At 46.1% G+C, this 27,789-nt stretch overlaps 1 protein-coding gene across 1 annotated transcript in view; it reads right to left on the bottom strand.

Moving 5' to 3' along the window:
- LOC147603569 (uncharacterized) overlaps nt 1-27,039 on the bottom strand; it is a 98,861-nt gene extending 71,822 nt beyond the window's left edge. The window contains exons 1-2 of the mRNA XM_086795824.1: nt 26,650-27,039; nt 9,963-10,123 (exon numbers count right to left, since the gene is read on the bottom strand). Of these exons, the coding sequence (XP_086651950.1) occupies nt 9,963-10,123; nt 26,650-26,742 (254 nt within the window). The 5' untranslated portion in view covers nt 26,743-27,039. The remainder of the gene's footprint in view (nt 1-9,962; nt 10,124-26,649) is intronic.
- Nucleotides 27,040-27,789: the final 750 nt, after the last annotated feature.

Below are 27,789 nucleotides of genomic sequence, written 5' to 3'. Positions count from 1 at the left end.
TAACCTTATGGCGAAGGTTCTTTACCACACACATACGATTTTGCATCATGAGATATCCATCTCTTATGACATAAGATGGGACAGCAATACCCTCTTGCAAATCAGCCCATACATGTGCAAAATCCTCATCCAAATGATAAGTATTACGCATATCAGATAAGTCCTCATGGTATGCAACTGTAATAGCATGAACCTGTGGTCGTCTAGATAAGGCATCTGCCACCACATTCTTTTTCCCTGGAGTGTGTAAAATCTGAAAATGAAACATTGAGAGAAAATTTGCCCATCTCATATGCTTCTCTGAGAGCTTACTTTGAGTCAAAAAGTATCTCAAACTTTGATGATCAGTTTTGACCATAAAATCAGCCCCTAAAAGATAGTGTTTCCAAATAGTAAGGGCATGAATTACAGCCAACAACTCTTTCTCATAAACCTGTAAGTGAAGCTCTGCATGTTGCAAGCGTCTGCTCTCATAGGCAATGGCATGTCCTTCTTGGTTCAAAACAGCCCCTATGCAGTCCCCACATGCATCACATTCCACCACAAAAAGGTTTGTGCAAATCCGGAATAATGAGTACCGGTCCCGAGATGATTGCACTCTTCAACTTTTGAAAGGCATCTCTCTCTTCTTGTGTCCATTTAAAGATTGCTTTCTTCTTCGTTAAATCATGTAACGGAGCGGCAATGAAAGCAAAATGCTTGACGAACCTCCTGTAGTAAGCACATAAACCAAGGAAGCTCCTCACTTCATGGACTGATTTCAGCTCTGGCCATTCTTGCATGGTTTGTATCTTTGCGGGATCCATGCGCACACCATCCTTTGATACAATGTGACCAAGATAGTGAATTTCTGGGAGGAAGAATTCACTCTTTTTTGCATTTATGTAGAGCTGATTTTCCTTGAGCTCTTTAAACACAATAGCCAGGTGCTCACGATGTTGGGCTTCATTCTTTGAGAATACAATAATGTCATCAAAGAATATACCTGTGAACTTTCTATGCTTTCTGAACACCCTGTCCATCATCCTGTTAAAGGTAGCGGGTGCATTTGTAAGGCCAAAAGGCACCACCAAAAACTCATAAAGACCAAAGGCTGTCCTGAATGCAGTCTTGTGTACATCTTGAGGTGCCACTCTCACTTGATGATACCCACTCTTGAGGTCTATTCGGCTGAAACATGCCGAACCTTCAAGCTTGTCCAAGATGTCATCAATGCGCGGAATCGGAAACCGATTCTTGATGGTTATCTTATTGAGGGCACGGTAATCAACACACATCCTGTAAGTACCATCCTTCTTTTGAACAAGAAGTACCGGCGAGCAATATGGCGAGGAACTAGGCCGAATCAAACCCTTTTCCAAAAGTTCATTCACCTGTGCCATAATCTCTTCTTGTTGACTAGCACTCACCCTGTATGGTGGCCTATTAGGTGGAGAGCTACCGGGAATTAGATCTATGCAATGATCTTCCGGCCTCTCTGGTGGCAACCTTGCTGGCAAAGCATTTGCAAAACAATCTTTGAACTCATTCAAAAAGTTAAGCTTGTCTTGATCTAATGCAGTAACATCAACACTAGAATGTTCAATGGTATCACGTACAAAAACCAAGTAAGAACAAGCTGATTTCTTTATTGCCTTATTAATTTGTACATGGCTTACAAGAGGTATGGTACTTCCAGTAGTACCAGCATCTATAGAGTGCTCACGGCCCCTATGTACAAAGCTGATTTTCTTCTCTTTGTAAGCCTTAACAGGCTCTAAACGGTGATGCCAGGGCATCCCCAACAAAACATCACAACCTGTAAGAGGAGCCACTAAAAAGCTCTCATAGTCGAGGTAGTCCTGTATATGTACACGGAGCTTACCAATGACCGGAGTTACATCAACATGTTTGCCCTCAAAGGCGGCATCTGCATTCATTTGCATTCCCATGTCTTCCACATTGAGACCTATGGCGGCAGCCATCTGTACGGATATAAAGTTATCTGTGGAAGCATCATCAAAAAGAAACAAAGCGGGCTGATCCTTCAATTTGCCCCAAGCCTTGCATATGACTCTACTCTTGGGCTCATGCCCAGTATTACCCTGCACATCGGGTACAACATTCACAAGAGGCTTTTGCACATTAGGCTCAGCATTCTTAGGATTCTGTGGGCATTTAGGATAAATATGATCTTTACTGCCACACTTAAAGCATTTTCCAGCCTTCCTGTACTCTTCCAATTGCTGTTTTGAGAGCCCAAAATTGTGGCGTTTACCCCCCGGCTTCTTTTCGGAGTCATCCTTTGCATCTCGGCCATCTTTGGGAGCATTCTTAGGTGGCTGTCCACCCTTTTTCTGGTCATAACCAGCCCTGAATTTGCTCTTGTTTTGACCTGCAAATGGCTTATTTGTGGGTGCTTTCATGTGCAAGTTCTCCGCAATCATGGCTGAGTGTATAAGCTCTTGTATGGTCTTATTTGGGTACACTCCCAAGCTTTGTTGGATGATGTGATGGAGCCCCGATTCAAACTTTCTCTTCTTCTCGTCCTCTCCAATCTTCATGAAGGGAGTAACCTTGAGAAGGACTTTCCAAAACTTTGCTATGTATGAAGCAACGGACTCTCCCTCATCTTGGGACAGCCAATCCCACTCCTTGCGTACATCCTTTGCAAAGTTTGGTGGTAAGAATTGATCATAAAACTGAATTTTGAAAGAAGACCAAGTTGGGGCAGCACTTCCATCAAGTATTTTTGCAAGCCACCAATCACTTGCCGTATCCTTGAGATGCATTCCCACATGCCTGAGCATAGACTTTTCCGAAAAGTCTTCATTGCAAAAAGCTATCTCAAACTGTCTAATGAAAGCAAGTGCTTTGGTAGAGTCCATCCGTCCCTGAAAGTTTTCAAACTTTACATCCTTGTCACCGGACTTGAACTCTCGAGGCTTCTTCCTTCTATAAGCATCCCTATGTACATCCTGTTCATCTGCATGATGATGATGCCGCGATGAAGATTCACGATCCCTCTTCGTTCTCTCTTGAGCCACACTCTCCAAATGAGTGGAAAGCTCAACACGAGAACGGACATGTCTTCTTGGAGCAAAGCGGGAATGAGTAGAGGATCCCTCATCCTTACTCTTCTCTTGACCTGCATCAAGCCTAGCACCAGAGACTCTTATCCTTTCAACATTTGGCACTTGCTGTGCTCTTTCTGCTTGTTGTGCAACATATGCATCACCACGGGCAGCCATGAGGGGTGGCTTCTTGAAAGCCAAACTACCATCTGCTTCAGTGTATACATCACCCTTAACCATTAGGTATGCAAGTGCAAGCTCTCGGGGTTTCTCAACATCCATTTCCTTTGCAATTGCTTCAAAAGTGACTTCATGGACCGAAGCTTTTGCCTTCGCAGCCAACACCCTTTGTACATCCGGGTCATTTTTCAATGACCTAAGTTCTTCGGTTTCAGCCCTATAGCGTCGCACTTGACGCCTCAAAGATTCCAAATCAGAATGCATAGTGTCATGAGTACCTGCATCTCCATAGACATCATTGCCTGCAGCATCTCTTGCATCCCTTGTACCATGAAATTCACGGTCCTGTGTGTTCTCCACACTGTCAGAAATGTGGCTGTCCATGACACTCAAATCAGGTCACCACTTATGATTCCAAGCCTCAGACCGTTTTCCAATGAGGGGAAAAACTGAGCTCTGATACCAATGTAACGGGAGGCGGACGCGTGTATTGGAATCGTATAAATGTGAACAAGATTCTGAGCATTAACACTTGAGCATTACAACCACAAAGCTGAAAATGACAGTACACCACATAAAGGGGCCGATGATAGGCTGACCCCCCCCCTTTAGGTTATATTACCAAAAGAGTCTGCAAAGTACAAGATTATGGGTGCCTGGGGATTCACCACCAGCCTGCACCTGATTCTACCAAATACATCATGTATGAATACATCTCAAACAAGAGAATCTGTAGGTACATCCGCCCTACACACAGGTACATCCGCCCTGCACAAGCCTCTTCACAGGTACATCCGCCCTGCACAAGAGTATCACAATCCTCACAGGTACTCCGCCCTGCACAGGATGTAAATGGATCTTTAGGCCCTGTTTCCACGCGAGAAACTGATCCAGAAACCTGTGTTCTCCGCGAGCAAGTGTTCCCAATGCTTGCCCTAAACACCTGTTACACCAGGAATCCTTGAGACACATCCATGCTCTCATATTCCATTGCTGTCCGGCCTGTTTTATGCAATAACCAGTCCAAAACAGCAGCTTTCCATCGCGAGAAATCCACCTGTAAAGGGTCCTACAGCCCTGTGGAGGTCCCTAGAGCTGTCCTGTATTGTCCAAGTTGACTTTGGACACCTGTAACCAGCCCAAAACTCGCAATAACCAGAAAATACAGGTCTGAAATTTACCAACCAGCCCTTTAGAAGAGTGTGGGGATCGATATCCAAGCTTGTGTGAGTCCGGGAAGCAAGCAACCAGCCCTGTAGCAACTCCCAAAGCTTCAACCAGCTCTCCAATGTGCTGAATTCTGAATAAAACAGCCCAAATGACCTCTTGAAGGAGGCGCCTTTCTCCAGTGCCACCTATGGGGCTTGGTGGATTCACATACAGGCTGACAAGTGTCCCCATAAGGTGTCCAGGTAGGTGTCCAGCCCATAGTGCTCCATTTGTCCTGTTTGTATAAGTTTAGGTCCAACCAAATGGGAAATGGCCATAAGTTGTCCGGACTTCATTAATTTTGGTCCAACCAAATGCGAACGCATTATAAGTTGTCCGGCCACTTATTAATGAGTGTGGACCTGCAAACCAATAAACTTTAGCAGTAAATGAAATAAGCTGTAAATTGAGTGTGGACGCACTTACCACCTGCAAAACCCATAAGCCCACTGTTTTAGGCCCAAACAGGAGTGCACACATGTGTCCACAAGGTGCCCGGGCGTCCCCGGTCCCTCGGACTTCACAAGCCAAAATAACAAGCATTGTCCAGGCAGCAAGACAATGTCACACAAAGTAAAATAAAGTTATGGCATGCATCATTTATGCATTGTGCACATGTAAACTTGGAGAACCACCTATCATCATTCTTGTACTTGAAAATATTCCGCCTGCCATCATAACACACCATGTGTGCATGGCCGGAATCCACACGGGCACCGCCCGAAAGTCCACAAATGTCCTGCCATGTCCTTGGACTCATATGCATCCACTCATATGATCCATACACATGTCCAGGTATAATACATACATGCATCTGCATGTTTCTAGGCCTAACACGCATCCGCATGTCCCTAGAATATAGGGATTTGTGACAGTTGTCAGCTATCTCCTTTTGCTGGCCAACTAGTTGTTTGATACCCGACCTGCTGTGCAACCCTGGCCAACTACTGGTGACCTGGCCGACCTGAGTTTTATTGGTCGTGTGCACTATTTTTGCTGGTCGTGAGTATCTGGCTGCTGTCGGCCTGTTCTAGACTGGCCGACCAGTAGCCTTGGGCCATATAAAATGGCCCCTTGCCCCCCCACACTCTCCATTGTGTATTCCGAGATTTATTGGTGTATATAGCAGAGTTACACTAGCTTCTCTCTCTCTTTCATCTATGTCTTGCTCTCTACAGCAGTTGTCTTCATTTCCGCTGTGCATTCTCACAAGAAGACCACTTGTGGTTAGCTTCCTTACCAAGAAGCACAAAAAGCCTAGCATAGCTCACCACCCAACCATAGCGCCCCTAGGGTTCACCCCCAAGCTGGAGGTCTAGAGGCATGTAGAGACATGCCCCACATATGCAATAAATCCTCTCATCCCATACCACCAGAACACACCCCTTGAGTGTCGTCGCAGTGAGTAGTCACTGAGTAGTATCGGCTAACCTCTAGGCCACAAGTCCAATGTTGAAATGATCAATACCCCTCCACCCTCACCTAGACGTTCTTCTAAACGATTGATGTGAAACACTAGGTGAATCTGTTAAATCCCCACGGATCTCCTCGTAGAGCGCTCCTGAAACATGACTCGAAACCTGCAAAACAAAGCCAAACAACATGAAGGGGGTGCAGGCCTAACTCACCACCCAACCATGACAGCCGTGGGCAAAACCCACAAGTCTTGGCTGTCCCCACCGAGCCACGAGCTGAGCTAACTAGCAAGACACACCGACCAATCTCTACCCCGTGACGTCCCATACCACCACAGAGCTACCCTCGCGGGCCTCGAGACTGCTGCTGACCTCGGCTACATGAAGTATGTGCACGTCTGCACTAGATCCAAGCTCCTCACCGTCGAGCTCTCACAAAGAATCGCGAGACTCTTATGAACAATTGACTAACCTTAGCCACCCTTTTATAGACTCATGGCCGGTCACCGGGCGTCCACACTTGGGCACCCACTTGTCCATACTTGGGTGCCCGCCCGTTAGTCTATCCTTAGCCCAACTCACCAATCAGCTTGCCTAGCTCCAAGCTTTCCCAAGCCTCGAAGCTAGTCTTGTGTGCGTGTTACACACGGTAGATACACTCTGTGCACATGACATACTCCCCTTCCTCTAAGAGCTCGAGCTCAATAAAAAAACCCAGGGTAGTCCCTCTAAAGGGTAGTCAATGTCTCCCATGTAGTGTCCTCCTCAACACGATCCTTCCACTTGATCTTGTATTCTATGAGTAGTGTATTCCATAATCATCTTTCACGAAATCCAACAATCTTTTTTGGTTCGTGTGGCACAAATGTCATATCCTCCACATCTATGATTTCTCGAGAAGTACCAAATTGGTTTGTTCCACCCAGTACTTCCTTAAGTCTACTAACATGAAATACAGGATGAACTTTCACATGAGAAGGCAAGTCCAATTCATATGCAACTGAACCAATTCAACGTATAACCCGAAATGGTCCGCAGTATCTAGGGGATAATTTCGGAGATCGACCTGTCCGTAAAGTCTCGGAATCTTTCAAAACTTGCAAATACACCATCGTTTCGTCAGAGAACTCTCTGGGTGAACGATGTCTATTAGAATAAAATCTATCTCTGTCTTGAGCACTTCTAATAGATTCCTTCGCAACTTGTAACATTTCTTGCATATCTTGCAAAAAAGTGCGCGCTGCATCGTAATGAAGTCTTGAAAATCCCACGATAACAGGTGATCTAGGTTGAAATCCATACATAAGCATAAAAGGACTAAAACCCGTACTCGTATCCTTAGTACTGTTATATGCTAATTCTAACATAGGAAGATAATTCTCCATCTTTTGGAAGACATATTCACGAAGCATGTCCTCCAAAGTTTGATTCACCCTTTCAGTCTGGCCATTAGATTGAGGACGATATGAGGAACTCAAATTCAAAGTTGTTTCCAACTTCTCAAAAACAAGCCTCCAAAAGTCACTTGTAAACTTGGAGTCCCTATCACTCACTATGTCCTGCAGTCGGTAAACCATATAGTCGAAACAATTGCTCGATAAACTACCTTGCTAATTGCGTAGCTGTAACAGTCTTCTGTGTAGGTAAAAATCTAGCCATTTTTGTCAAGCGGTCCACCACAACCCAAATAGAATCGTGGCCTTGACATGTTATTGGCAATCCAGTAATAAAATCCATGGAAATACTTTCCCATTTATTACCTGGGATTTGCAAAGGATGCAACATCCCACCCTGTCTAAAGTGTTCAGCTTTATTTGCTTGACAAACCTGACACTTAAGGACATACTCTTCTACATACCCTTTCATCTTTGGCCAATAGAAAGTGTGTTTCACTAAAGCTAATGTCCTGTGTACCCCATGTGTCCAGCAGAAGGAGTGTCATGACACTCCTAAAGAATCTTGGACCTAATGTCAGGGACCTGTGGTACCCAAATTTTGTCATTACGGAACAGTAAATCATTCCGAATCATCCACTGGCCTCCCACAGCCTGAATGGTAGGCTGCTCAGTCATTGAGTCTTAGTCAATCCATGAGCTCCCATCCTGGATCCTCTGTCAAATCTCCACGGATCTTCTCGTAGAGCGCTCCTAAAACATGACTCGAAACCTGCAAAACAAAGCCAAACAACATGAAGGGGGTGCAGGCCAGACTCACCACCCAACCATGACAACCGTGGGCAAAACCCACAAGTCTTGGTTGTCCCCACCGAGCCACGAGCTAAGCTAACTAGCAAGGCACACCGACCAGTCTCTACCCCATGACATCCCATACCGCCACAGAGCTACCCTCGTGGGCCTCGAGACTACCAGGCCTCGACTACATGAAGCAGGTGCACGTCTGCACTAGATCCAGGCTCCTCACCATAGAGCTCTTGCAAAGACTCACGAGACTCTATGAACAATTGACTAACCTTGGCCACCCTTTTATAAGCTCTTGGCCAGTCACCTTGGGTGCCCGCCCGTCAGTCTATCCCTAGCCTAGCTCGCCAATCAGCCTGCCTAGCTCCAAGCTTCCCCAAGCCTCGAAGCTAGTCTTGTGTGCATGTTGCACACAGTAGATACACTGTGCACATGACAGAATCCCAACTTCCACAAGTAATGCTAACCGATACGCTGTATCATGTATCTTCTTTGTGGTCTAACAAGTACCACGACACCCAAAAGACAACTTGTAATGTGTACGTGTTCTCATCAACGTTGATTCCTTCGGGACTTAAAGATAAACCCACTGCCTGCATACCCACCTGTAAGACTCGCAAGTCTCCTCTCATTGGCATAAAGTTAGCCTGGGTTCCGGGCAACTTTAACACTCCCCCTTGCAATTCAACATGTCTTATAAGATGTCCAGAGTTAGTTGCACTCCTTGGTCCTACAATTATGGGTGATAGGGGTTGATACCCATACATAAGCATATACAAAATAAATCTAGTAGCAAAATGCTTACTACAATTATATGCAAACTCTTTCTATGGCAGGTACCATCCCCACTCGCATTGTCTCCTAAAGACACACACCTTCAGCATATCCTCCATGGTCTGGTTAGTTCACTGTATACATCTAACCATCTGACTCAGGATGATCTGACAACGACTTGCTCAACCGTGTGTTAAACTTCAGTAAACACCACTTGCCACAATTGCAAATATTTGGAAATCCCGTTCATTGATAATCTCCACTTGCCAAAATTGCAAATAGTTGGAAATCCCGATAACTCCTAATCTCCACTTGCCACAATTGCAAATATTTGGAATCCCGGTCTCTGATAATCGCCCTTAACAAACGATACAGCTTGTACAATTGCTCAGTGATGAGGTGAGCCAACTTATGGCTCTTCACACTTAGTAGATATAAATCTCGTCATCTTAGTCAATCGGGCCACAATGACCTAGATTGAATCATGAACCCTACTGGTCCATGGTAGTCCAACCATAAAATCCATGAGATACTGTGCCACTTATTCAGGAATTTCAAGTGAGTACATACCAGTATCTCTAAGCCTTTCTACTCTATTGAACTAACACTTGATACATTTCTGCACATAATTCTCGACCAAAAAAATCACAACATAGTAACAAATGGTCGTTTCCTAGCTAAGCTCCATTTTCTGTTTCCCATTTCCTAATTTCCTCTCCAAGTTTTTTTCCTCTTAGCTTTTGATTTTCTCGAATTTCATTGCCATCTCCTCCAAATTATGATCCTTCACTTGTTTCTATTGAATTTTATAATTTTATTTTTCATGTATACTATGTAATGTCAGAGACTTGTTATTTCCTACTTGTTTCTGTTTCCTGGTCTTATGAAATAGCAATGCAAAGGACAGACCTTGCTGTATTTTGAAATACAGAAGTCACATGTGCATCCCAAAAACCACACTGGATGGGAACGAATCTGATGGGTGAAGTAAGCGGCATAGATGGACTGGGTAGTGGGCAAAATCATTGCAAGTCATGTGAGTGAAAAGGTGAATAAAACCAAACAAATACATTAGACCGCCATTGACAACAACACAAATTTGTGGTAAGTTTGAGAGCCAAAAGGGAGAACACCTGGATGGGAGCATAATATTTATAATAGAATACTCATCAAGTGGCTTTGCGTAATCACCAGACATGTCACAGAAGTCTCGACCTTCCACATGAATTTCACGCCTTAGAAACTTCATATACTCCTCCTCCAAGTCAGTTACCTCTTCCTCAGACAAAACCTCCTACACAGAAGTCATATTTAGTCAACAGTGTGAATAAACAAACCCATAATAGAAGACAATTGCTTGTAAACCACCATAGTAAACAATCACTCCCTAACACAGTGACAAGAAGAAAAACTCCAAAACATTTAAAAAATGACAAGCCAAGACATCACGAAAAAGAGCCTAAGGTGGAAGCTGCCTGATGTAGCTGTGCCATAACATTACACTTCTGGGGGATGAAGGCTTTGCAAAGGATGTAAGAAAACGAAGAAGTCTCTAGGGTGAGAGGAAAGAGGGAATGATGGTGACGACCCTAAACAGAGTGAAGATGCAAAAGAAAACAACGGGGGATGGAAGGGAAAGAGGAAGTGTCACATAGTCCCCATTCTGCTCTATGGCTGGGAGGTGAACTAGAGCCAGGCCTTCTTCCTCTCCGTGTATCTCCGTGTAGTGGTACATCGTAACATTGGTATCAGAGCATAGGTGTCATCCTCACCGTATGAACGGGGGCCGGGCCCACTAAGGTTTTTGAACCATAGAATTGGATTTTTTGAAGGATCACATCATCTTATCCTCTGCACGGTGACTGTGTGTGGGTGGAGGAGAAGAAAGCAGCCATGACCATGGAAGCTTGAAGGGCTATCTCTCTCTCTCTCTCATCGTCTCCTGCAGCCGGCAAGGAGAAAAGGTGGGGGGCGCATACAGCCCAGCCAAGTAAGTAGCGCAGGGGCGCGTATAGCCCAGCCACAACAGAGACGGCAGCCCCGTCGCAGAGCAACAGCGACCAGCCCAACGGCATACAGCCCAGCCAAGACCAAGTAGCACGAACAAGCAACTGCAGCACCGCAGCACCCGCGTGGGGAGTTACCACTCTCTCTCCCTCTCTCTCATTTCACTTGACCGGCAGCCAACACAACGATGCCCAGCCACAAATGGCACCACGAGTAAGAAACGGCAGCAATAGCCGGCGCACACAAACAACCACGCATGAGGAAAGAGTGAGCGCAGTCTCCAACTCAGCCACACCCAGGTGCAAGAAGAAGGGGAGTGAGTAACAGCAAACTCTCTCTCTCGACCCCCCAGAGTCGTGGCTGGCACAACAGAAAACCGTTGGTTGCAGTACAAGCAAAAGTGGGGGTGGGCACAGTGGCAAAATCTCTCCCTCTATTCAGTGGCGCAACAAATCAATTCGGGCTGCAATCACCACGCCATTGTGCGCTGCCACCACGGGTACTTCATCACATCGCGTTGTCATCAGATTGCCGGACTTTATTGATCCCTTTCAATGTAAGCACAATCTCGCGGTAGTTGGAGATGTGCTAGGTGAAAGAAATGCCACACATCGAGCATTTATCCCACTCACGCCAAGATCTCTGCAACTCATTAACGGGTAGAAACTCCTTTCGAAACAACGTTTCGAACTCCACCAAGGTGTGAGGACATCTAGCACTATCGCGGACTTCATCACCGGATTCATTGCCGCAGCGCACGCCACCTCGACTCAGGCCGGCACAACTCAGGGAATATTTTGGGTAGCTAGTTCCAATTTTACATTGCATCTTTTTATTTATTTATTTTCATTGAATATTATTTTCCATATATGCAACAAAAAAAAGCATTAAAATATATTTTTTATTAAAAAAGAAAAAAAAAGGAAAAATCCAAAATATCTAGTGGGGGTACTCCACCCGCAAGGGGTCTAGGAGGTTTTTCTCGTATGTTGTCCTCCATTTCCGTCCTTTCACAGGCTGAGCTTAGCCGCATGCACCAAGCAACAGCGGCTCACCAAACCGATACTTTATCTGCTCCCTCGATCTCACATGAGACCCGGGATGTGTCCATTGATTTAGAGCCCATTGCGCCCCTGTCCGTAAATGACCCCATGGGTCCATCCGCAGCGGTGGATACCACAAACTTATTTGACAGCCAGTCCATAGATGCTGGCAGTGCTTATGACCTCCTAGACGAGGAGAAGTATGGAGACGATGCTCTCCACACTGATACCATGGACCGAGATGAGTCGGATATAGATATCTCGAGAGAGTCCATCTCACAACTGTTTGCTAGGACCAAAGAACTTAAAAGAGGCCAATCTGAGATTTTGACTATGTTGAGTAGCATCCACAAGCGTTTAGATGCTATTCCGACCACTCCATTAGGGAGTACAGTTTTTTTTTCCGAGAAAAGATCCTTTCATTAGTTAAGTAAAAACGCCCGTAGGGCTACAAAAGATCTCTCTTGCTCCTAAGAGAGAGAAGAGCAGTGAATACATCATGGCAGCCCGGGAGACTCTCCCTAGGTGCTGCAAAATACAAGCATCAGTATAAAGAACTGAGTGGCTAAATCATACAATAGGGGGGGGGAAGAGCCAAACAGGTGGCCTGTAGTGCCAACGGGGGGATCCCGTGTGTAGGGTGTAGAACGGGCCGCAGCGCCAAGTGGTGTGAAAGGCCTGGCGCCGTAAGATCGCCTCATCCGAGTCTCCCCGGATGCGGTCGTACTGTCCTCGCAGGGTGTGGATCAACTCCTGCCAAATCCCCCGAACAGTCTCTGCTGGTGGCTCTAATCTCCCCTCAAAGGCCGTAAAGCACCGGGCCCTCCAGGTGAACCAGATGGTGAGGCTGCTGAGGAGCTCCCATCGTAAATCCCTCTCCTGTGTCCAGCTGGCGGACGAGAAATCCGGTGCCGGAACCAGGCGAGGCTGGCCCCTAATAAATCTGATGGCCTGACTGCCCTGCTCCATCTCATAGCCCATAGCAGGCCCTGACGAAGTCGACCAAGCAGCGGCACCCCACGTAAACATACCCTCTGGAGAGAGGGGGGCCAGAATACACAGCATCCGCAACCAAATCTGCTGTGCCTGAGGGCAGTCCCAAAGGCAATGTCTCTGTGTCTCCATAGGGTGGCCGCATCGGACGCAGGCCGCCGAAAGACCGCTGTAAACAAGCCAAGTGCCAACTGCTGAGCCCCTGTGGGCGACCAGCCACTGAAAAGCCGAGATCCTGCGGGCCTGTCGACTAGCCCAGAGCCGAGCCCAGAAATCCTCCAGGAACTCCTGTGAAAGTCCCTGCAGTCGCCAATGCCCCGCTGCCGCTGGAGAAACCGTCCTCCTCGCCGTCAAAATATGCCGTCCCAGCCGAACAGTATACTAGAAAAAAGTGATCTCTGTGGCCTCAAGGGATGCATAAGGATCATGCCACTCGTACTCCCCGGGGTCCCACTGTAGCCGGGCCAAGGGGCGCGCTGCATATGCCCATATGCGCCAATCCGGGAGCACATCAGCAGGGTCGGGGTCAATATGCCACTTCCGAGAAGCGGCAGCCACTACCCGAATCCTCTGAAAGGTGCACTCTGCAACCAAAGGCGACTCCACCTCCACTCTCTGGAGTCTGCCCTCATCCTGAATCTCATAATAGAGGCATCTGCCATCCTCAGTGCTGGCTCTGACAGCAATCAGGATCTCCAACTGTGTAAAGGCTCCCATCCACCGTGGGGCCACTGGCTCGAGGGGTGTGAACCACTCCTCTGTAAGTGCCTCCTGAATATCATCCCTCATAATCAACCCCCCTCTGAAGTGACTCAGCCTCTCCGCCTGGGTCTCCTCTGGTAGACTGCAGAAAGCCTGCCAGTCTCCAAAACTACGAGCTGGGCCTGCCGCTAAAGGTCCCCAGGCTAGACGAGGCCGAGAACCCAGCATATGACCCTGCTCCGTACGAACCGCTGGGCTCCAGATGAGCGGCTGCCTGGCCCGCTCCTCAACACAAGAAGGTGGCCGCTGAGAGAGCCCCGGTCTCAGCAACTCCCAAGCTCTCAGGATACTCAAAGCAAATCTGTCCTCCCATCCTCTACTGAGGCCTGTCCTCCTCATCTCTATGAAGATCCAGCGAATCTCTGGTGCCCAAGAACCCCCTGCAGGGGGCGCCCGAGCCTGCAGTCGCTGCAAGAGGAGCTCTTTCCAAGGCTCAGCGCCTGGAAGCAACCCCCGAACAATAAGCTTCCCCAATAAGGCTCTACTCTGATCGACTGGATCTATAATGCCCAAACCGCCTTGAGCCAGCGGAAGTGTAATAACTGCCCATGCAACCTTTGCCCGAGCTGGCTGACCGTCCCGCCCAGACCACAGAAAGTTCCTGATCAGCCTCTGTACCTGGCTGATGCAAGAGCTCGAGAAAATCCAGCAAGACGTAATGTACCACATGGTCGCTAACAGCACCTGATTTGCCACCACCACCCTCCCAGCCAAGGATAGTCGAGCTGTACTCCAATACAGTAGCTTCTTCCGAATGCTCAGAAGAAGCGGGGCAATCTGCTGCTCAGGTGACAAATCGAGGCCAATCTGGCATCCCAAATACCGCACTGCTGTGCCTGGAGGAATCCATCTAAAACCGGGGTCCGGGCTCCATGCCGGAGTGGGAGCACTACTGATCCAAAAGGCCACTGTCTTGCGCCAATTGATCAATGCTCCCGAAGCTGCACTAAAAACCTGGAGCGACTGCTCTGCCCGAATAAGATTGGCCTCTTGGCCATGCAAAAATCATTAGGGAGTACAGTTCCGCAACAACCAACACAGAAGAGGGTGAGATTCCCTTCTCCAGGGGTCGTAGGGCCTAGTGCAGGTAGACAGACAGGCCACAACGCCTACCAAGCAATCCATAACGACTGCTAATCTTATCAAGGATCTCAAGCCGCCGAGCTTTCGAGGAGAGGAGAGAAAGCGCAACAAGGATTCAATGAATATCTTTGTACAGAAATGGTCGGATATTCATAACCTTAGGTAGACAACTGAGGATATGAGGCCCGTAGAGACCAGCCTGTCGTTGACAGGCAAAGCATATAAATGGTAAATGAGTTTGGCCGACAATGCCAGACGTCATCGCACCTGGGTGAATTTCGAAACATTGTTTCGAAAAGAGTTCCTACCCGCCGTGAATAAGTTACAGAGATCCTAGCATGAGTGGAATAAATGCTCGATACGTGGCATTTCTCTCACCCGGTACATCAACTACTACCGCAAGATTGTGCTTAAATTGAAAGGGATCGATGAATTCCAGACTTTGCACGGGTTCACGAGAGGATTACACCCGGACTATAAGGCTTTTATGGAGCCCAAGGAACCGAAAGATCTCAATGAGGCCATTAAATACGCACAGATTTACGATGATGTTTTGCGACATTCTAAATCGGGTCTTAGTAAATTAGGAGAGGAAAGGGGTGGTTCGAGCTTTAAAAGAAAGTTCTTTCAGGGTGATAAGAGGCAAGGGGGCTATAATGAGCAGAGAAGGGAGGGTGGATGCTGGTTGAAGAAACCACGTTGACTAAAAGAGAAAAACCAAGCGAGAATCCTTAAAAAAAGAGCAGTACGAGAAAGCGAGAAAAGAAAATTATGATTTCATTGCTTTGAGGCAGGACATAGCAAAGCAGCATGTCCTAAGCCGGCGGATACTGGAGGGAGTTCCACTGACACCAAGGAGGGGAAATCCTTCCGACAAATGCATACCATCCAGAGGTTGCCACTCAGTTCTGCAGAGTTCCGAGAGACAACTGTCTATCGTACGGATAGTACCCATGCTTGCTACATTACACGGACCATGAGGTAGCCATCGATGGGACCACATGATTTGGTCAGTCTATATGGCAGGATAGGTGGCCGTAGAGTCACCGTCATGGTAGACGATGCGACCACGCACAACTTTCTTAACTATGCATTGGTTAAGAAGTTGCACTTATCCAAAACCAAAAGTGATCATAAGTACGTTGTTTCATTGGCGAACGGTCATGACAAAACCGTTTTTGGTACACGGTGGTTTTGGGTATACCTTTGGCTATACAGGACTATGAGACTAGATCCGATTTCCAGGTCATGCACTTAGCTAGAGTAGATATATATCTAGGCAGGAAGTGGTTGTATAACCTCGGCACAGGCGGAAGCATAAACAAAAAACATATGAGAGAGTGCAAAGGAGATAGAGAGAGTTGGACAAGATCACCTTTTATAACAACAGTAAAGCTTTACAATGGCAACGGCCAGCAATTGAGTGTTGAACTATGTGCAAGGGAATTGGATGAAGGAGTGAATAATGGGAAACTCCTTATATAGTGCAGGAGGAAACTGGCCGACTGCCTCTAGGGCTCGCCGACTAACCCTGGGCAAATAAATAGAAGAAAAATCCAGTAAAATCCCAGATAAATAATAAAGCCCCAAAACACTGAGATGCACAATTCTAACACCCCCTCTGCACCTCATAGTGTGCAAGAGTCAGAAGAAGATAAGTCGATGAAGATGCAACCATGGATCCTCCAACACCGCGAATACTGGAATCACCTCGGAGAGAGCACCCACCAACCTGTTTCCTCGAAACAAGATGCCACCACGAACAGCAAGGAACTTTGCTTGTCAACGAATTCCTACACAAGTGTGCAGTGAACTCCAAGAATAGATGATGAGTTGCTGGACATACCTCGCCCATAATCCCCAACAAATCCCCAACAGTGGACGGAACACATCACGTCCCAAAACCCTCAAACAATGAACTTGGAACAGATCCAGTTCATAATCTTTGTTGTACCAAAGATAACCATGTCCTGCCAGATGTCTAATGATTGGAATTCCGAATCACGATCCCCATGCACCAGTAAGTGGAGCTGTAATCAGCCCTCTATCCCGCCCACAAGCCTCTTCTGGCTAGAAGCACATGGGGGGAAACTGCATGTGTACTAGAGAAGCACACCATCTAGGGTCTCCTAAGCTGGAAGCGCCCTGGAGCCCTAGAAGTGGTACTAGAATCTGTATCACTATCCTGTATCATGTCTTTACCTTTTTTCTAAGATGAAGTCTTGCCCTTGATCTTGTCCTTCTTCTTGGACAAACAATCTTTGGACAGATGGCCTCTTTTTCCACAAGAAAAGCAGCGACTCCAACCTTTCTTTTGAACTGAGGAAAGTGCTTGGTCAGAACTGTTGATCAACACCTTCAACTTATCCTGTGAGATGAGAATGGACGACTCCTCCAAAAGTAGGGAGCTAAGTCCCCCCCCTCCTCCCCCTCCGCTCGCCTCAGCTCCCCGAGAGGCACTGGCAGTACCCTGGCGCTCACCTGCAATCCGGCGGGCACTGAGCACCGACCTTGCTCGTGCACCGCAAAGGAGACCTACCATGCCGATTCGTGCTTCACGGATATCCTCTATCCGCAGTCGACTGAGTAGTCTCGACACTAGACAGCGCTCGGAGGCTTTCGACTACTCCTTTACACGCCTTTTTGGAGCGGAGGGCCCCCATGAGCCAGCACCCATCAGAGTTCATGTGGTGATACCTCCGGCCCGAGGGGAGGAGGCACTTGATTCAGCGGTGGCCTTCTCCTTCCCTCGTTGCAGCACTAACGACCGAGAGTGGACTCTGGATCTCGCTCTTAGTCTTTTGAAGACACAGGCAGTTGAGTTTTCTCACCATGTGAGCGATTTGGAGATGACAGACGTGATAGGCCGACTCTGGGAGTTGGCACATTTCTTTGATATCGGGAGTGCGGATGCCTCCGGGAATCGACATTTGGTGGTTCGCATAGTGGCAGACCTAGCACGAGACCCTAGCTATGTATGCATACATGAGGTTTCTCTCTCCGAGCGGGAGGCAGTCGCTATGGGACACAGCCACTGGCGCCTGGTCCGAGACTCTTGCAGCGCACCGGGTGGGCAGATTCATAGCCGCTCGGATGGGGATTACTCTCCATCCAAGCCGCTTGCGAAGGCCCGTCGTATGGCTGAGCAACAGCCTCCACCTCAGCAAGTCATCCATGAGGATCATCTCATGGAATGTACAGGGCCTTGGCGGCGTACACTATGTACGTTATCGTGGTTGCTTGAGGTAGGAGCTTCAGAGATGCCTGGTTGGGGGCAGTATTGATATTCTGATGATGCAGGAGCACCATTTGAGTGAGAGCAGGATTCCGAGATATGATTCGGTGATGCCTAGTAGCATCTGTTTATCTTGAATATAGTTCTAAGTTTGCTTGACTGAAGTGCAGCATGCCATGTTTCTTGAGGGTTGGTAAATCCAGTGAGCCTGCCTGTTGAGTCCCCATTCCACCATCTTTTCTGGTATCAACGTATGCAAACAAGGGTCGCAGAGAAGTAATCTTTGAAGAAGGTGATTTCATATTTTTGAAAGTCCCTAACCTTTGAAGAAGGTGATTTCGTATTTTTGAAAGTTCCTGTGAAGTCAGAGACGTTAAAAATGGGAAAGTGTCAAAAACTTTTGGCTAGATATTGCGGTCCCTTTAAAATCCTTAAGAAGGTTGGTGGATTAGCATACAAACTTGAGTTGCTGGAGAGCTCTCGAGTTCATCCTATTTTTCACGTCAGTAGACTACAAAAAACTATTGATCATAAAGAGAACATAGTTTCTCCACGCGTTTTGGTGGAGCTTATTGAACCAACGACTCTTCCACACAAATCCGAGAGTATTCTCGGATTTAGAGATCGGAACATGAGGCATATTGTGTACCGAGACACTTGTTAAGTGGAAGGATAGAGAGGATGCAGCGTCCACGTGGAAACGCTTGAGTACGCTTACCAAGAACTTTCCAAAGTTTATTTTTGCGGATAAAAATTCTTCTTAAGGAAGAGGTAATGTCACATAGTCTGTAGTGACTTCATGAGGGCTCGATCGGGCTCCAAGTACGCACACCGAAAAGCGGGTGGTGAGCGAGTCCGAGGTTTAGGGATGAGACGTTCAAGTCATACCACCACGGGCATTCGGGCTAGTGTGGGCAAGCACGCCACTACATATAGCCTAGCGGAACGAAAAGATGCAAGGAGGAAGAGAGCTTGAGCTCTTGCAAGCACACACACACTCGCACAAACCCTAAAAGAGAACACACAAGATGAGAGGCTGAAAATTGTTCTTCTTCTTCTCAACAAAAGGATTCTACCAAAAGAAAATACAAGATAAGTACTAAAGTACTATGTACATGCGGTCCATAATGTGAACACGCTAAGTGAGTGAGCTGGCAAGATAAGTATGCCACAACTCAGTGGTGGACTAGTGGCTGGTGTAGTCTAGCTGTAGAATCACTGGCGAAGATCTATCATGTCAATACCCTACCAAACACGCCAGTGATGTCTGTGGCGGAAATGATCACCCAAGCATATCATAAGTGTCAGCTTGTGTTGAGCTTGACATCTCAACACTCCCCCTCAAGCTCAACTCCATCTCTAGGACTCCAAGCATAGTCCGGAATCTGCGAAGCTTCTTTGCTCCCAGGGCTTTCGTAAAAATGCCAGCTACCTGGCAACCTGCTCCTCTGCGCTAACATACATGAGATCAATGTCTCCTGCTAAGACCCTCTCTCTCATGAAGTGATAGTGGACCTCTATGTATTTGGTCCGCGCATGAAAAATCGGGTTCCTCGCTAACCGTATACTGCTAAAGTTATCACAATAGGTAACAACCTGTCTGTCAACCTGCAGTCCCAAATCACCAAGTAGCTTACACAACCAAGCTACCTCACATGCTGCCATTACAGCGCCCCTATACTCTTATCTCCGTACTGGACAAGGCAACTATTGGCTACTTCTTTCTACTCCATGTCACACCACCACTCCCAAAAGAGAACATAAATCCAATGGTAGATCTCTTATCTGTAATACTACCAGCCCAATCTGCATCGGTGTATCCAAACACCTGCAACTCTGTACCAGGCTCATAAAAGAGACCATAGTCTACTATAGACTTCACATAGCGCAATGTGCGCCTCACACCATCCAAATGTGGCTTCCGAGGAACCTGAATAAACTGAATCTACGATCCAACTGTATAGTTCAAATCTGGCCTCGTGATCGTCATGTAAATCAAGCTACCCACTATTTTCCTATACATAGTGGGGTTCTCCAAAATCTCACCCGCAACTGCACTCAACTTGCCATTTGAATCTAATGGCATAGAAATTGACTTACAACCAGCCATACCATATTTGGACAGCATGTCCAATGCATACTGCCTCTTTGACAGCCATATGCCCTTGGCCGTCCTAATAACCTCAATGCCAAGGAAGTACCTCAGGTCATCCAAATCCTTCATGTCAAATTTCTGCTTAAGGAGACATTTCACACTCTCAACTTCCTCTCCACTATCACTTCCAACGATCAAGTCATCCACATAGATTGTGATGACCACAAGGCCCTTATCACTCTTCCGCACATAGAATGAATGATCAGCATCTGCCACATGAAAGCCAATGGTGATAAGATATTGTGCTATCTTATCATGCCATGCTCTCGATGCCTGTTTCAAGCCATACAAGGCTTTACGCAACTTGCATACAGGTGACTCACATCTTCATACTTGGTGGCTGATCCATATACACTCCTTGCAATTCACTATGCAAGAACGCACTCTTAACATCCGTTTGATGTAAAAACCATCCTTTTGATGCAGCCACCAACTCTCACGGTTGCCATCTTAGCAACGAGGCTAAACATCTCATTATAATCAATGCCATAAGTTTAAGCATAACCCTTGGCAACCAATCTTGCTTTATAGCTGCTAATATTTTCATCTGAGTTATGCTTTATTTTGTACCCACTTGCATCCAATAGCCTTCTTGTCTTTAGGCAATGGCACCAAGTCCCAAGTCTCATTTGCATCTAATGCAACCATTTCTTCATCCATGGCTTTCTCCCAATCTACATTCCCAATAGCTTCTTCAATAAATGTGGGTTCAACATCTTGCACAACTTTAGCCATATATGCACAATGATGAGCCACATAACCAATATAAATCAACCTGTCAACCGGTTGCCTTTCTTACACTAGGTGTTCTAAAAGCTGGAATTCCAAGCTCATCATCTTAAGGCTCTGCTCCGAGCCACGAGACTCTTCATCAACATAAGAATGCCCTGCAGAAATGTCGGGCATACCAAGAGGCTCACCAACCTTCTCTTTGCCTTTTCGTGATATACCAACTGCATTTTCAGAACTAGTATTTTGACGCAGTATGCCACTCCGTCGTCTATCAACAGACCCAACACGAGGACTTTCTAGGTCCACTCAATGATTGTGATTGTTGACTTGCATTCTGTGCAATCACATTTCCACTTACATCAACCCCAACAACATCTTTTTCAGCAGCATACCAACTATTCATTTCATCAAACACATCTCTGGTTACCCTCAATTCACATGTAATAAGGTTATAGCATCTATATCGCTTTTTCTCAAGGAAATATCCAATAAACACACATTTTTCTGCCTTTGGATCTAGCTTCGTACACAACTCATCTAGCACATACACATAAGCTATGCATCCAAAAACTTTCAAGTGAGACAAATCAAGTTTCTTGCCACTGAATTTCTCCTCTAACGTTACATCATGTATGGCTCCAGTAGGAGTCCTGTTCATGATATAAAGTGTTGTAGAAACAGCTTCAGCCCAATAGCTATGCGGCATATTCTTCTCTATCATCAATGCTCGTACTATCTCTGCAATGTGCCTGTTTTTCCACTCAGCAACTCCATTTTGATGCGGAGTATATCTACATGTAAATTGTCTCTGAATGTCATTCTTTCGCAAAAAATCAGAGAACTCATTAGAGAAGTATTATCCCCCTCCATTTAACCTTAGGCACTTCACATGCTTCCCTGTCTGCTTTTTAGCCATCACTCTAAAATTTTGAAAATGAGTGAAAACTTCACTCTTCTCCTTTTCATGAAATACACCCACACTTTCCTCGTGTAGTCATCAATGAATGTTACATAGTACTTGCAGCCACCCATAGATATAGTTTTTGCAGGACCCCATACATCTTAATGCACAACATCATGGGATAATCCCTTCGAGGTGATCACTGATGCTAGTAATCTTGCCATTGGAGCAATATTACAACAAGAAGGAAGACCCGTAGCGTATTATAGCAGGAAGTTGAATGATGCAGAAAAGAACTATTCTATCTATGGCCAAGAGTTGCTAGGGGTTATCACAACCTTGAAACAGTGGAAACCTTTTCTTTGCAAAAGGGAATTTACTGTGAAGACAAACCACCAGGCCTTGAAGTGGTTACAGACTATGCCAAGTGCCCAGTGGAGTGATAGATAGCACCGGTGGAGTCAGTTGTTTCAACGGTTGGGTGGAATGATTAAGTATGTGCGGAGTAAGCACAACCCTATAGCAGATGCTCTTAGTCGGAAAGGTATTATTCAAACAGTACAAGAGTCCTTCTCGAAAAAAAAACAGTACAAGAGTCCACTGTGTTGAAGATACAAGGAAAGGACTCAAACAATATGAAATCACAATATGTGATTTGTCCAAAGTTTGGAACTCCTTACAGTATGACCCTTTATTCACAACTGGGTCATTACACCATTCAGGATGGTTGACTCTTTTACAGGAGTCGACTATGTGTTCTCAGGGAGAAGAAACCGGCACTCCTCCAAGGTGCCCATGATTCACTCCTTGGTGGTCATCGCGAGATCAATAGTAGTTTGGAGAAGTTAGAAAGATCATTTTCTTGGCTGAAGATGCACAGGGATGTATACAACTATGTTTTCGCATGTCCCATATGTCAAAAAGTGAAAGTACCTCACACCAAACATGCATGGTTGCTTCAGCCATTGCCCGTTCCTGAGGGTCCGTTTCATGACATTTCGATGGATTTCATTAGACCAGTTTCCGGATCTCGGAATACTAAGTGTATGACAATAGTTGACACATTCTATAAATTTTGTATACTTATACCATGCAAACAGACGGCCACAGCAGAAGATATAGCCCATCTCTTTCTCCAACATTGGTATCCAGTATGTGGTCTGGCACGGACCATTACTTCAAATCTAGATCCGAAGTTTACATCTCACTTCTAGCGAGCTCTGTTCGACACCTTTGGTACCAAATCGCAATTGTCCTGTGCATTCCATCTTCAAACCATTGGCCAAACAGAGATTTACAACCAGTTGGCTTTTGATGTGCTTAAAGCGTACTGCCATGGTCAGCAGTCGAAGTGGGAGCTTCATCTCCCATTGGTGCTCAATGACACACACTCATCGAGTGCAGGCAAAACTCCTTATGAGGTAGCCTTTGGTCAAAGATTTTCATCCCTTCTCACGCATAATATCTCCTTCCTTAGAAGCCAACAAGACATCAAAAACATTTTCAGCCATCATTGAGTCAGTCAAAGAGTATCTTACCAAAGCTCAGGAGGCTTATACCAGACAACCAAACAAGTCAAGGAGAGATGTCAACTTCAAAGAGGGTGATTGTGTATACTTAGGGATCATGAAGCAAAGCCTCAAGCAAGTGGGCAGAAAGTTACCATTCAGGAGTTTTGGTCCTTTTTCCATCACCAAGAAGTTCATGACTTATTCAGCATTAAATGCTAATTAAAACCCACTCGTGGCAAATAAAAACAGGCCGACAACAATATAAACCACAGCCGACGAGTACCATGTGGACATATATAAAGTCGAGTCTGCCACAGTCCATAAATCATCAGATAAAATTTCAAGTTTTCAGTCTCCGTCAAGCATGTGTGCTTAGGCAACCAACCTTTGCATACTTTCAACATCCTTTGTGCTTTCAAGCCCAAGGCATTAGAAGCTCAGTCTCTTCCCAGAGTTCTTAGCACACCAACCCTAAGTCTCGGGCTGGTGTATTCTCTTCGAAGATAGGTTCACAGTTCGCCTACAACTTATGCACAGTTGTGCCCAGCATTTGGTCACTTTGTCCTTGCGTTTGGCAGTCAGTCGGTCAGTTTGTCCCCATAGTCTTGTGGACAGAGTTCAACTTGTATTCAATTGTCCAAAAGAAATAAAGCAAATACTCCTGCTTGTAGGGCGACCCTTCAATGGGTAATTTGGGACCCCATCTGGTGTTGTCTTGACTACATCTTTTAGTTCATGTATGTTGTTTAAAGAATTGCTAAAGACTCACTAAACTCAAGTATAAAGAAGGCCTCATTGTTTCACACGGTCGTAGCTTGACACATGCTACATCACGGGTACGTAAGCTTTTCTCTTGGCCATGTCAATTGTCTCTTGGAATGCCTGAGGACCTATAGTACCAGGTGCAAGCTGATTGTGCTAAAGGAACTCTAGAAGAGCCCTCACAGGGACCAACTCTGACGTACTCATGATATAGCAGCACCGTTTAATAGCAGGCAAGACCAGGTGTTACGGAAAGCTTCTCCCGAGGCACAGCCACACTTTCTGATCCCCCATGTTTGGCCCCAGGGCAACCAAGGCAAGGTGTGCATCTCCATCACTGCGTTTGGCCCCCATGGCAACCAAGGCAAGGTGTGCAACTCCATCAGCACCCAACTTCTCACCCAAGTGGTGGTTGAAGCTCCAAAGGACTGCAGCAGTGGCAAAACAAATGCCACAGTGGCTGGGGCTGACAGTGGCACATGGGAGGACCTGATTTTTGCTGTTCAGTTTACAGTTTTCCAGATCGGATCGCCATGTTCCAGCCCCAAACCTGGCCCACTTTGACCGATTCTATGAGGATGAGTGGGCGTGTGACAGAGACGGTGCCGTCTGTATCCTTACCAACACCATCTTGTCGGACAACACTCCAATCTTGATCCATCTTGGTGATCCTTGGTGACATGACCGTCAGCTCATGGCCATGATCGGCAAGCAGGAGCGAAACAGAGTGATCGGAGATTACCTATGGCAGCTCTACATCACAAAACATGGGTCTGGCAGGCCATAGTCCCATCCAAAATGAGCTTATGCTGTAGACAGATCAGCCCGTTATTCTTAAATGGCAGCCAATAGAAAGGGAAGATGACCCATCCAAGTGGAATACAAGGCTGAGATTTTCCACCACGAGACAGGCGGCTGTAGATGCGTAAACAGCCTTGCATAACAACCACATTTTGATATTTATAAAAGAGGATTATTTACAGATGCCCAGATACCTAGGTATTCCCTTGTGACATGCATAGAGCATATGTCTGGGGCAGCTGCTAGTCCATTGCACAGGCTACATTCCTAGAGAACCCATGATGCAGAGTTAACAACAAAGCATACGGTAGAGTATGTGTGACACACTAGTTGAGACAATGAACCCTACTGCATTGTCCAGCATATACAAAATTCAAGTTTACTCCGTTGCCCATTCAAGGATAATTTGGTCCCTTCTGTGAAACCATTGAGTATGATGACTGGGAGATAAGTGGACAAGGGCACTGGGAACAGACAGGATCTCTCAGCAAGTTACTCGTACGGATCTGGGCGCTCATGAGGAGAATATTCTAGAGACTTCAGGATTGAGATATCATTAACCAGAGGAGGGCCCGTCATCAACATAAACCTGTCAAGTCTAGAGAGGTTGGGACCGGTGCTCCTCCTATCCAATTTTGAGAAGCCAAGGCTCCCAAGGCTACGCCCAAACTCTGGAAGATGCCAAGGGTCCTGTCTCCTGACAGCAAGAATCATCTCCTCCTAGGCTAAGTACTCTACTCCTCAAACTGTGGTCGTGCCACCTCCAAGCCTGTCCTCTATTGCCTCAATCATGTTAAAGTCACAGCGCACGCACCAAAAGTCTTCCTGAGGGAGGGTCTGCCATGCTGAGCTCCAGAAGAGGGCTCTACCTGTGGTAGCGTTTAGAGCGTAGATGTTTCCCGCAAGAGAAGCAATGACTCCGACCTTTCTTCTGAACGGAGGAAAGTGCCTGGTCAGAACTGTCGCCCACTTGACGAACGTGAGCAACGAAGACATCGTCAATTGGTTCGCGAGCATCACGAGAGGTTCTTTGTCCTACTATAGGTGTCATGACAACCTTTATTAAGTCTGAGCGATTGTCATTCTGGGAAATCTTTTTTCCATAAAAAACCTACCCAAGAGACGGAATACGGGTTGGATTAGATTCTTTATCAACTACCATTTTCGCTGGTCTGCTATATTTAGCCCCGCCCACAAGTACAAATCCTCGGCGCAAGAGAGCAAAGTACTCCAACTTCATTCGTCTAAGACGCTTTTCCTTCAATCGTGCTTTTGTGACATGCTACCTACGGTATCGGCCTCCCTTGCATGTTCTAGTGAGTCCCATGCCTGTATGCAATTCTGGCCTTGCCTCTTTCGGACCAAATGGCAGACCACACCCACAATCTCTTCTAGACTCACCGAACGAGTGGTCAACCACACCGGCACTCCTTGCCTCTTTCTTGGCAGCATTAGGGAAGTGCTGCAGAGTGCAACATCGAGCCACGTACCCTCATGTCCAAGCCATATTAGCACCACGAGGCCCACTCCAAGCTATTCTGGAGACTCCCAGCACTGTACAGCATTTCGGAGTCCGAAGATAATGTTCCAAAAGCAACCCTACATGTTGCTTCATGAAGATGAGGTAAATGGAGATAACAAGGAGCAAGGAGCCTCAGCTGTAAGCACAATGTTGAAGCTAGCATTCATGTTATGATTTGAGCATTAAGGAACTATGACAGGAACTTTAAAATTGTATACAGTTAACTCAGGTCATCTTTGCTGGCCACATCAATGAGAACTTAAATAATTATCATTAAGATTAAATAAAAATGAAACCATCGATCAAAGCCCACCTTGAGGTGAACGTATCCATTCGTCTTGAAAGCTTCGATTTCGGAGGGCGTGAGGATGTAATTGTCGCCTTGACGTCCCTTGTTGGCTAGCATGTTCGGGTATTAACCAAGCCTCGTCAAGTATGTCAGAAGGATTTCTGTGAAGCTTGTTGGGATGTACGTGTATGTGTATGTGTGTGTGTGTGTGTGTGTTTTCTCACTAAAAAGTGCGTATTTTCACAAAAAGTGTGTGTGTGTGTTTTTTTCTTTTTTCATAATTTTCAGCTATGAAAAAAGCTTGGGGAGATGCACCACCTCCAGAATTTCGTGTGGCAGTTCCAGCTCAGGCTTTGTTTGCACCTATGATGGACCTTGCTCATAATGCAATAGTTCTTTTTTTCCCTAGTAGCATGCTTGCTACGTTGGATGTTGGACAATGGCTAAAAGCATTGTTGGAAGGTTGTTTTGTGCATAGTGGATCGTGGTTTTTATGAAGTCATTTTCACAGATCCCAAATACAAGCTAGAAAAAATCCTTTGTTTTATGGTCAACAACTTGTTCATCTTTATCCAGGGTCACCAACTAATGACTACCAAAGCCTCATAAGACATAGATGCCATGTCTGGTTTGAAGTCAAAGATCTTCCTCTATATTGTCAATTGGCATTACCTTACTTGGCTCAGTCACTTGGTAAACTGGTATGTCCGTCCCACTCATATGGCAATGTCCATAATTCTGCATTTTATGGAACACAAAGACTTACTTTAGAATGTGTGAATTTGGATATTCATATGGAAGGGATGCCAACCCAAGAGGGTTATTTTCATCTTAAATGGGACAAGTTTGCTAGTTCATGTTTTGCATATGGTAAATTTGGACATATGCAATCTGAGTGTCCTTCAATTTTATACCAAGCCCCCTAAGGCATCTATGCCTTTGCAATCACCTCAACCAGCTTTGAATGCACAACAAAACAAAGGGGAAATATATGGTGTAGCAACAAAATGCTTTAGCTAATAAGGGAAAAGCTAAAGTAACCATTGCCTCAAAAAGATAAAGAAAAGTAAGATTTGAAATCTTGGCAGACACCAAAAAAAATAGTTAAACCAAGAACTTTGGTGGTTCGAAATTGGACAGAGGGGTCTAATGTTGCTAGTTCAT

Source organism: Cibotium barometz, chromosome 63 (assembly GCF_041138505.1).
Source record: "Cibotium barometz isolate CiBa-2024 chromosome 63, ASM4113850v1, whole genome shotgun sequence".
Classification (NCBI taxonomy): Eukaryota; Viridiplantae; Streptophyta; class Polypodiopsida; order Cyatheales; family Cibotiaceae; genus Cibotium; species Cibotium barometz.
This window is presented reverse-complemented; position numbering and strand designations above follow the sequence as displayed.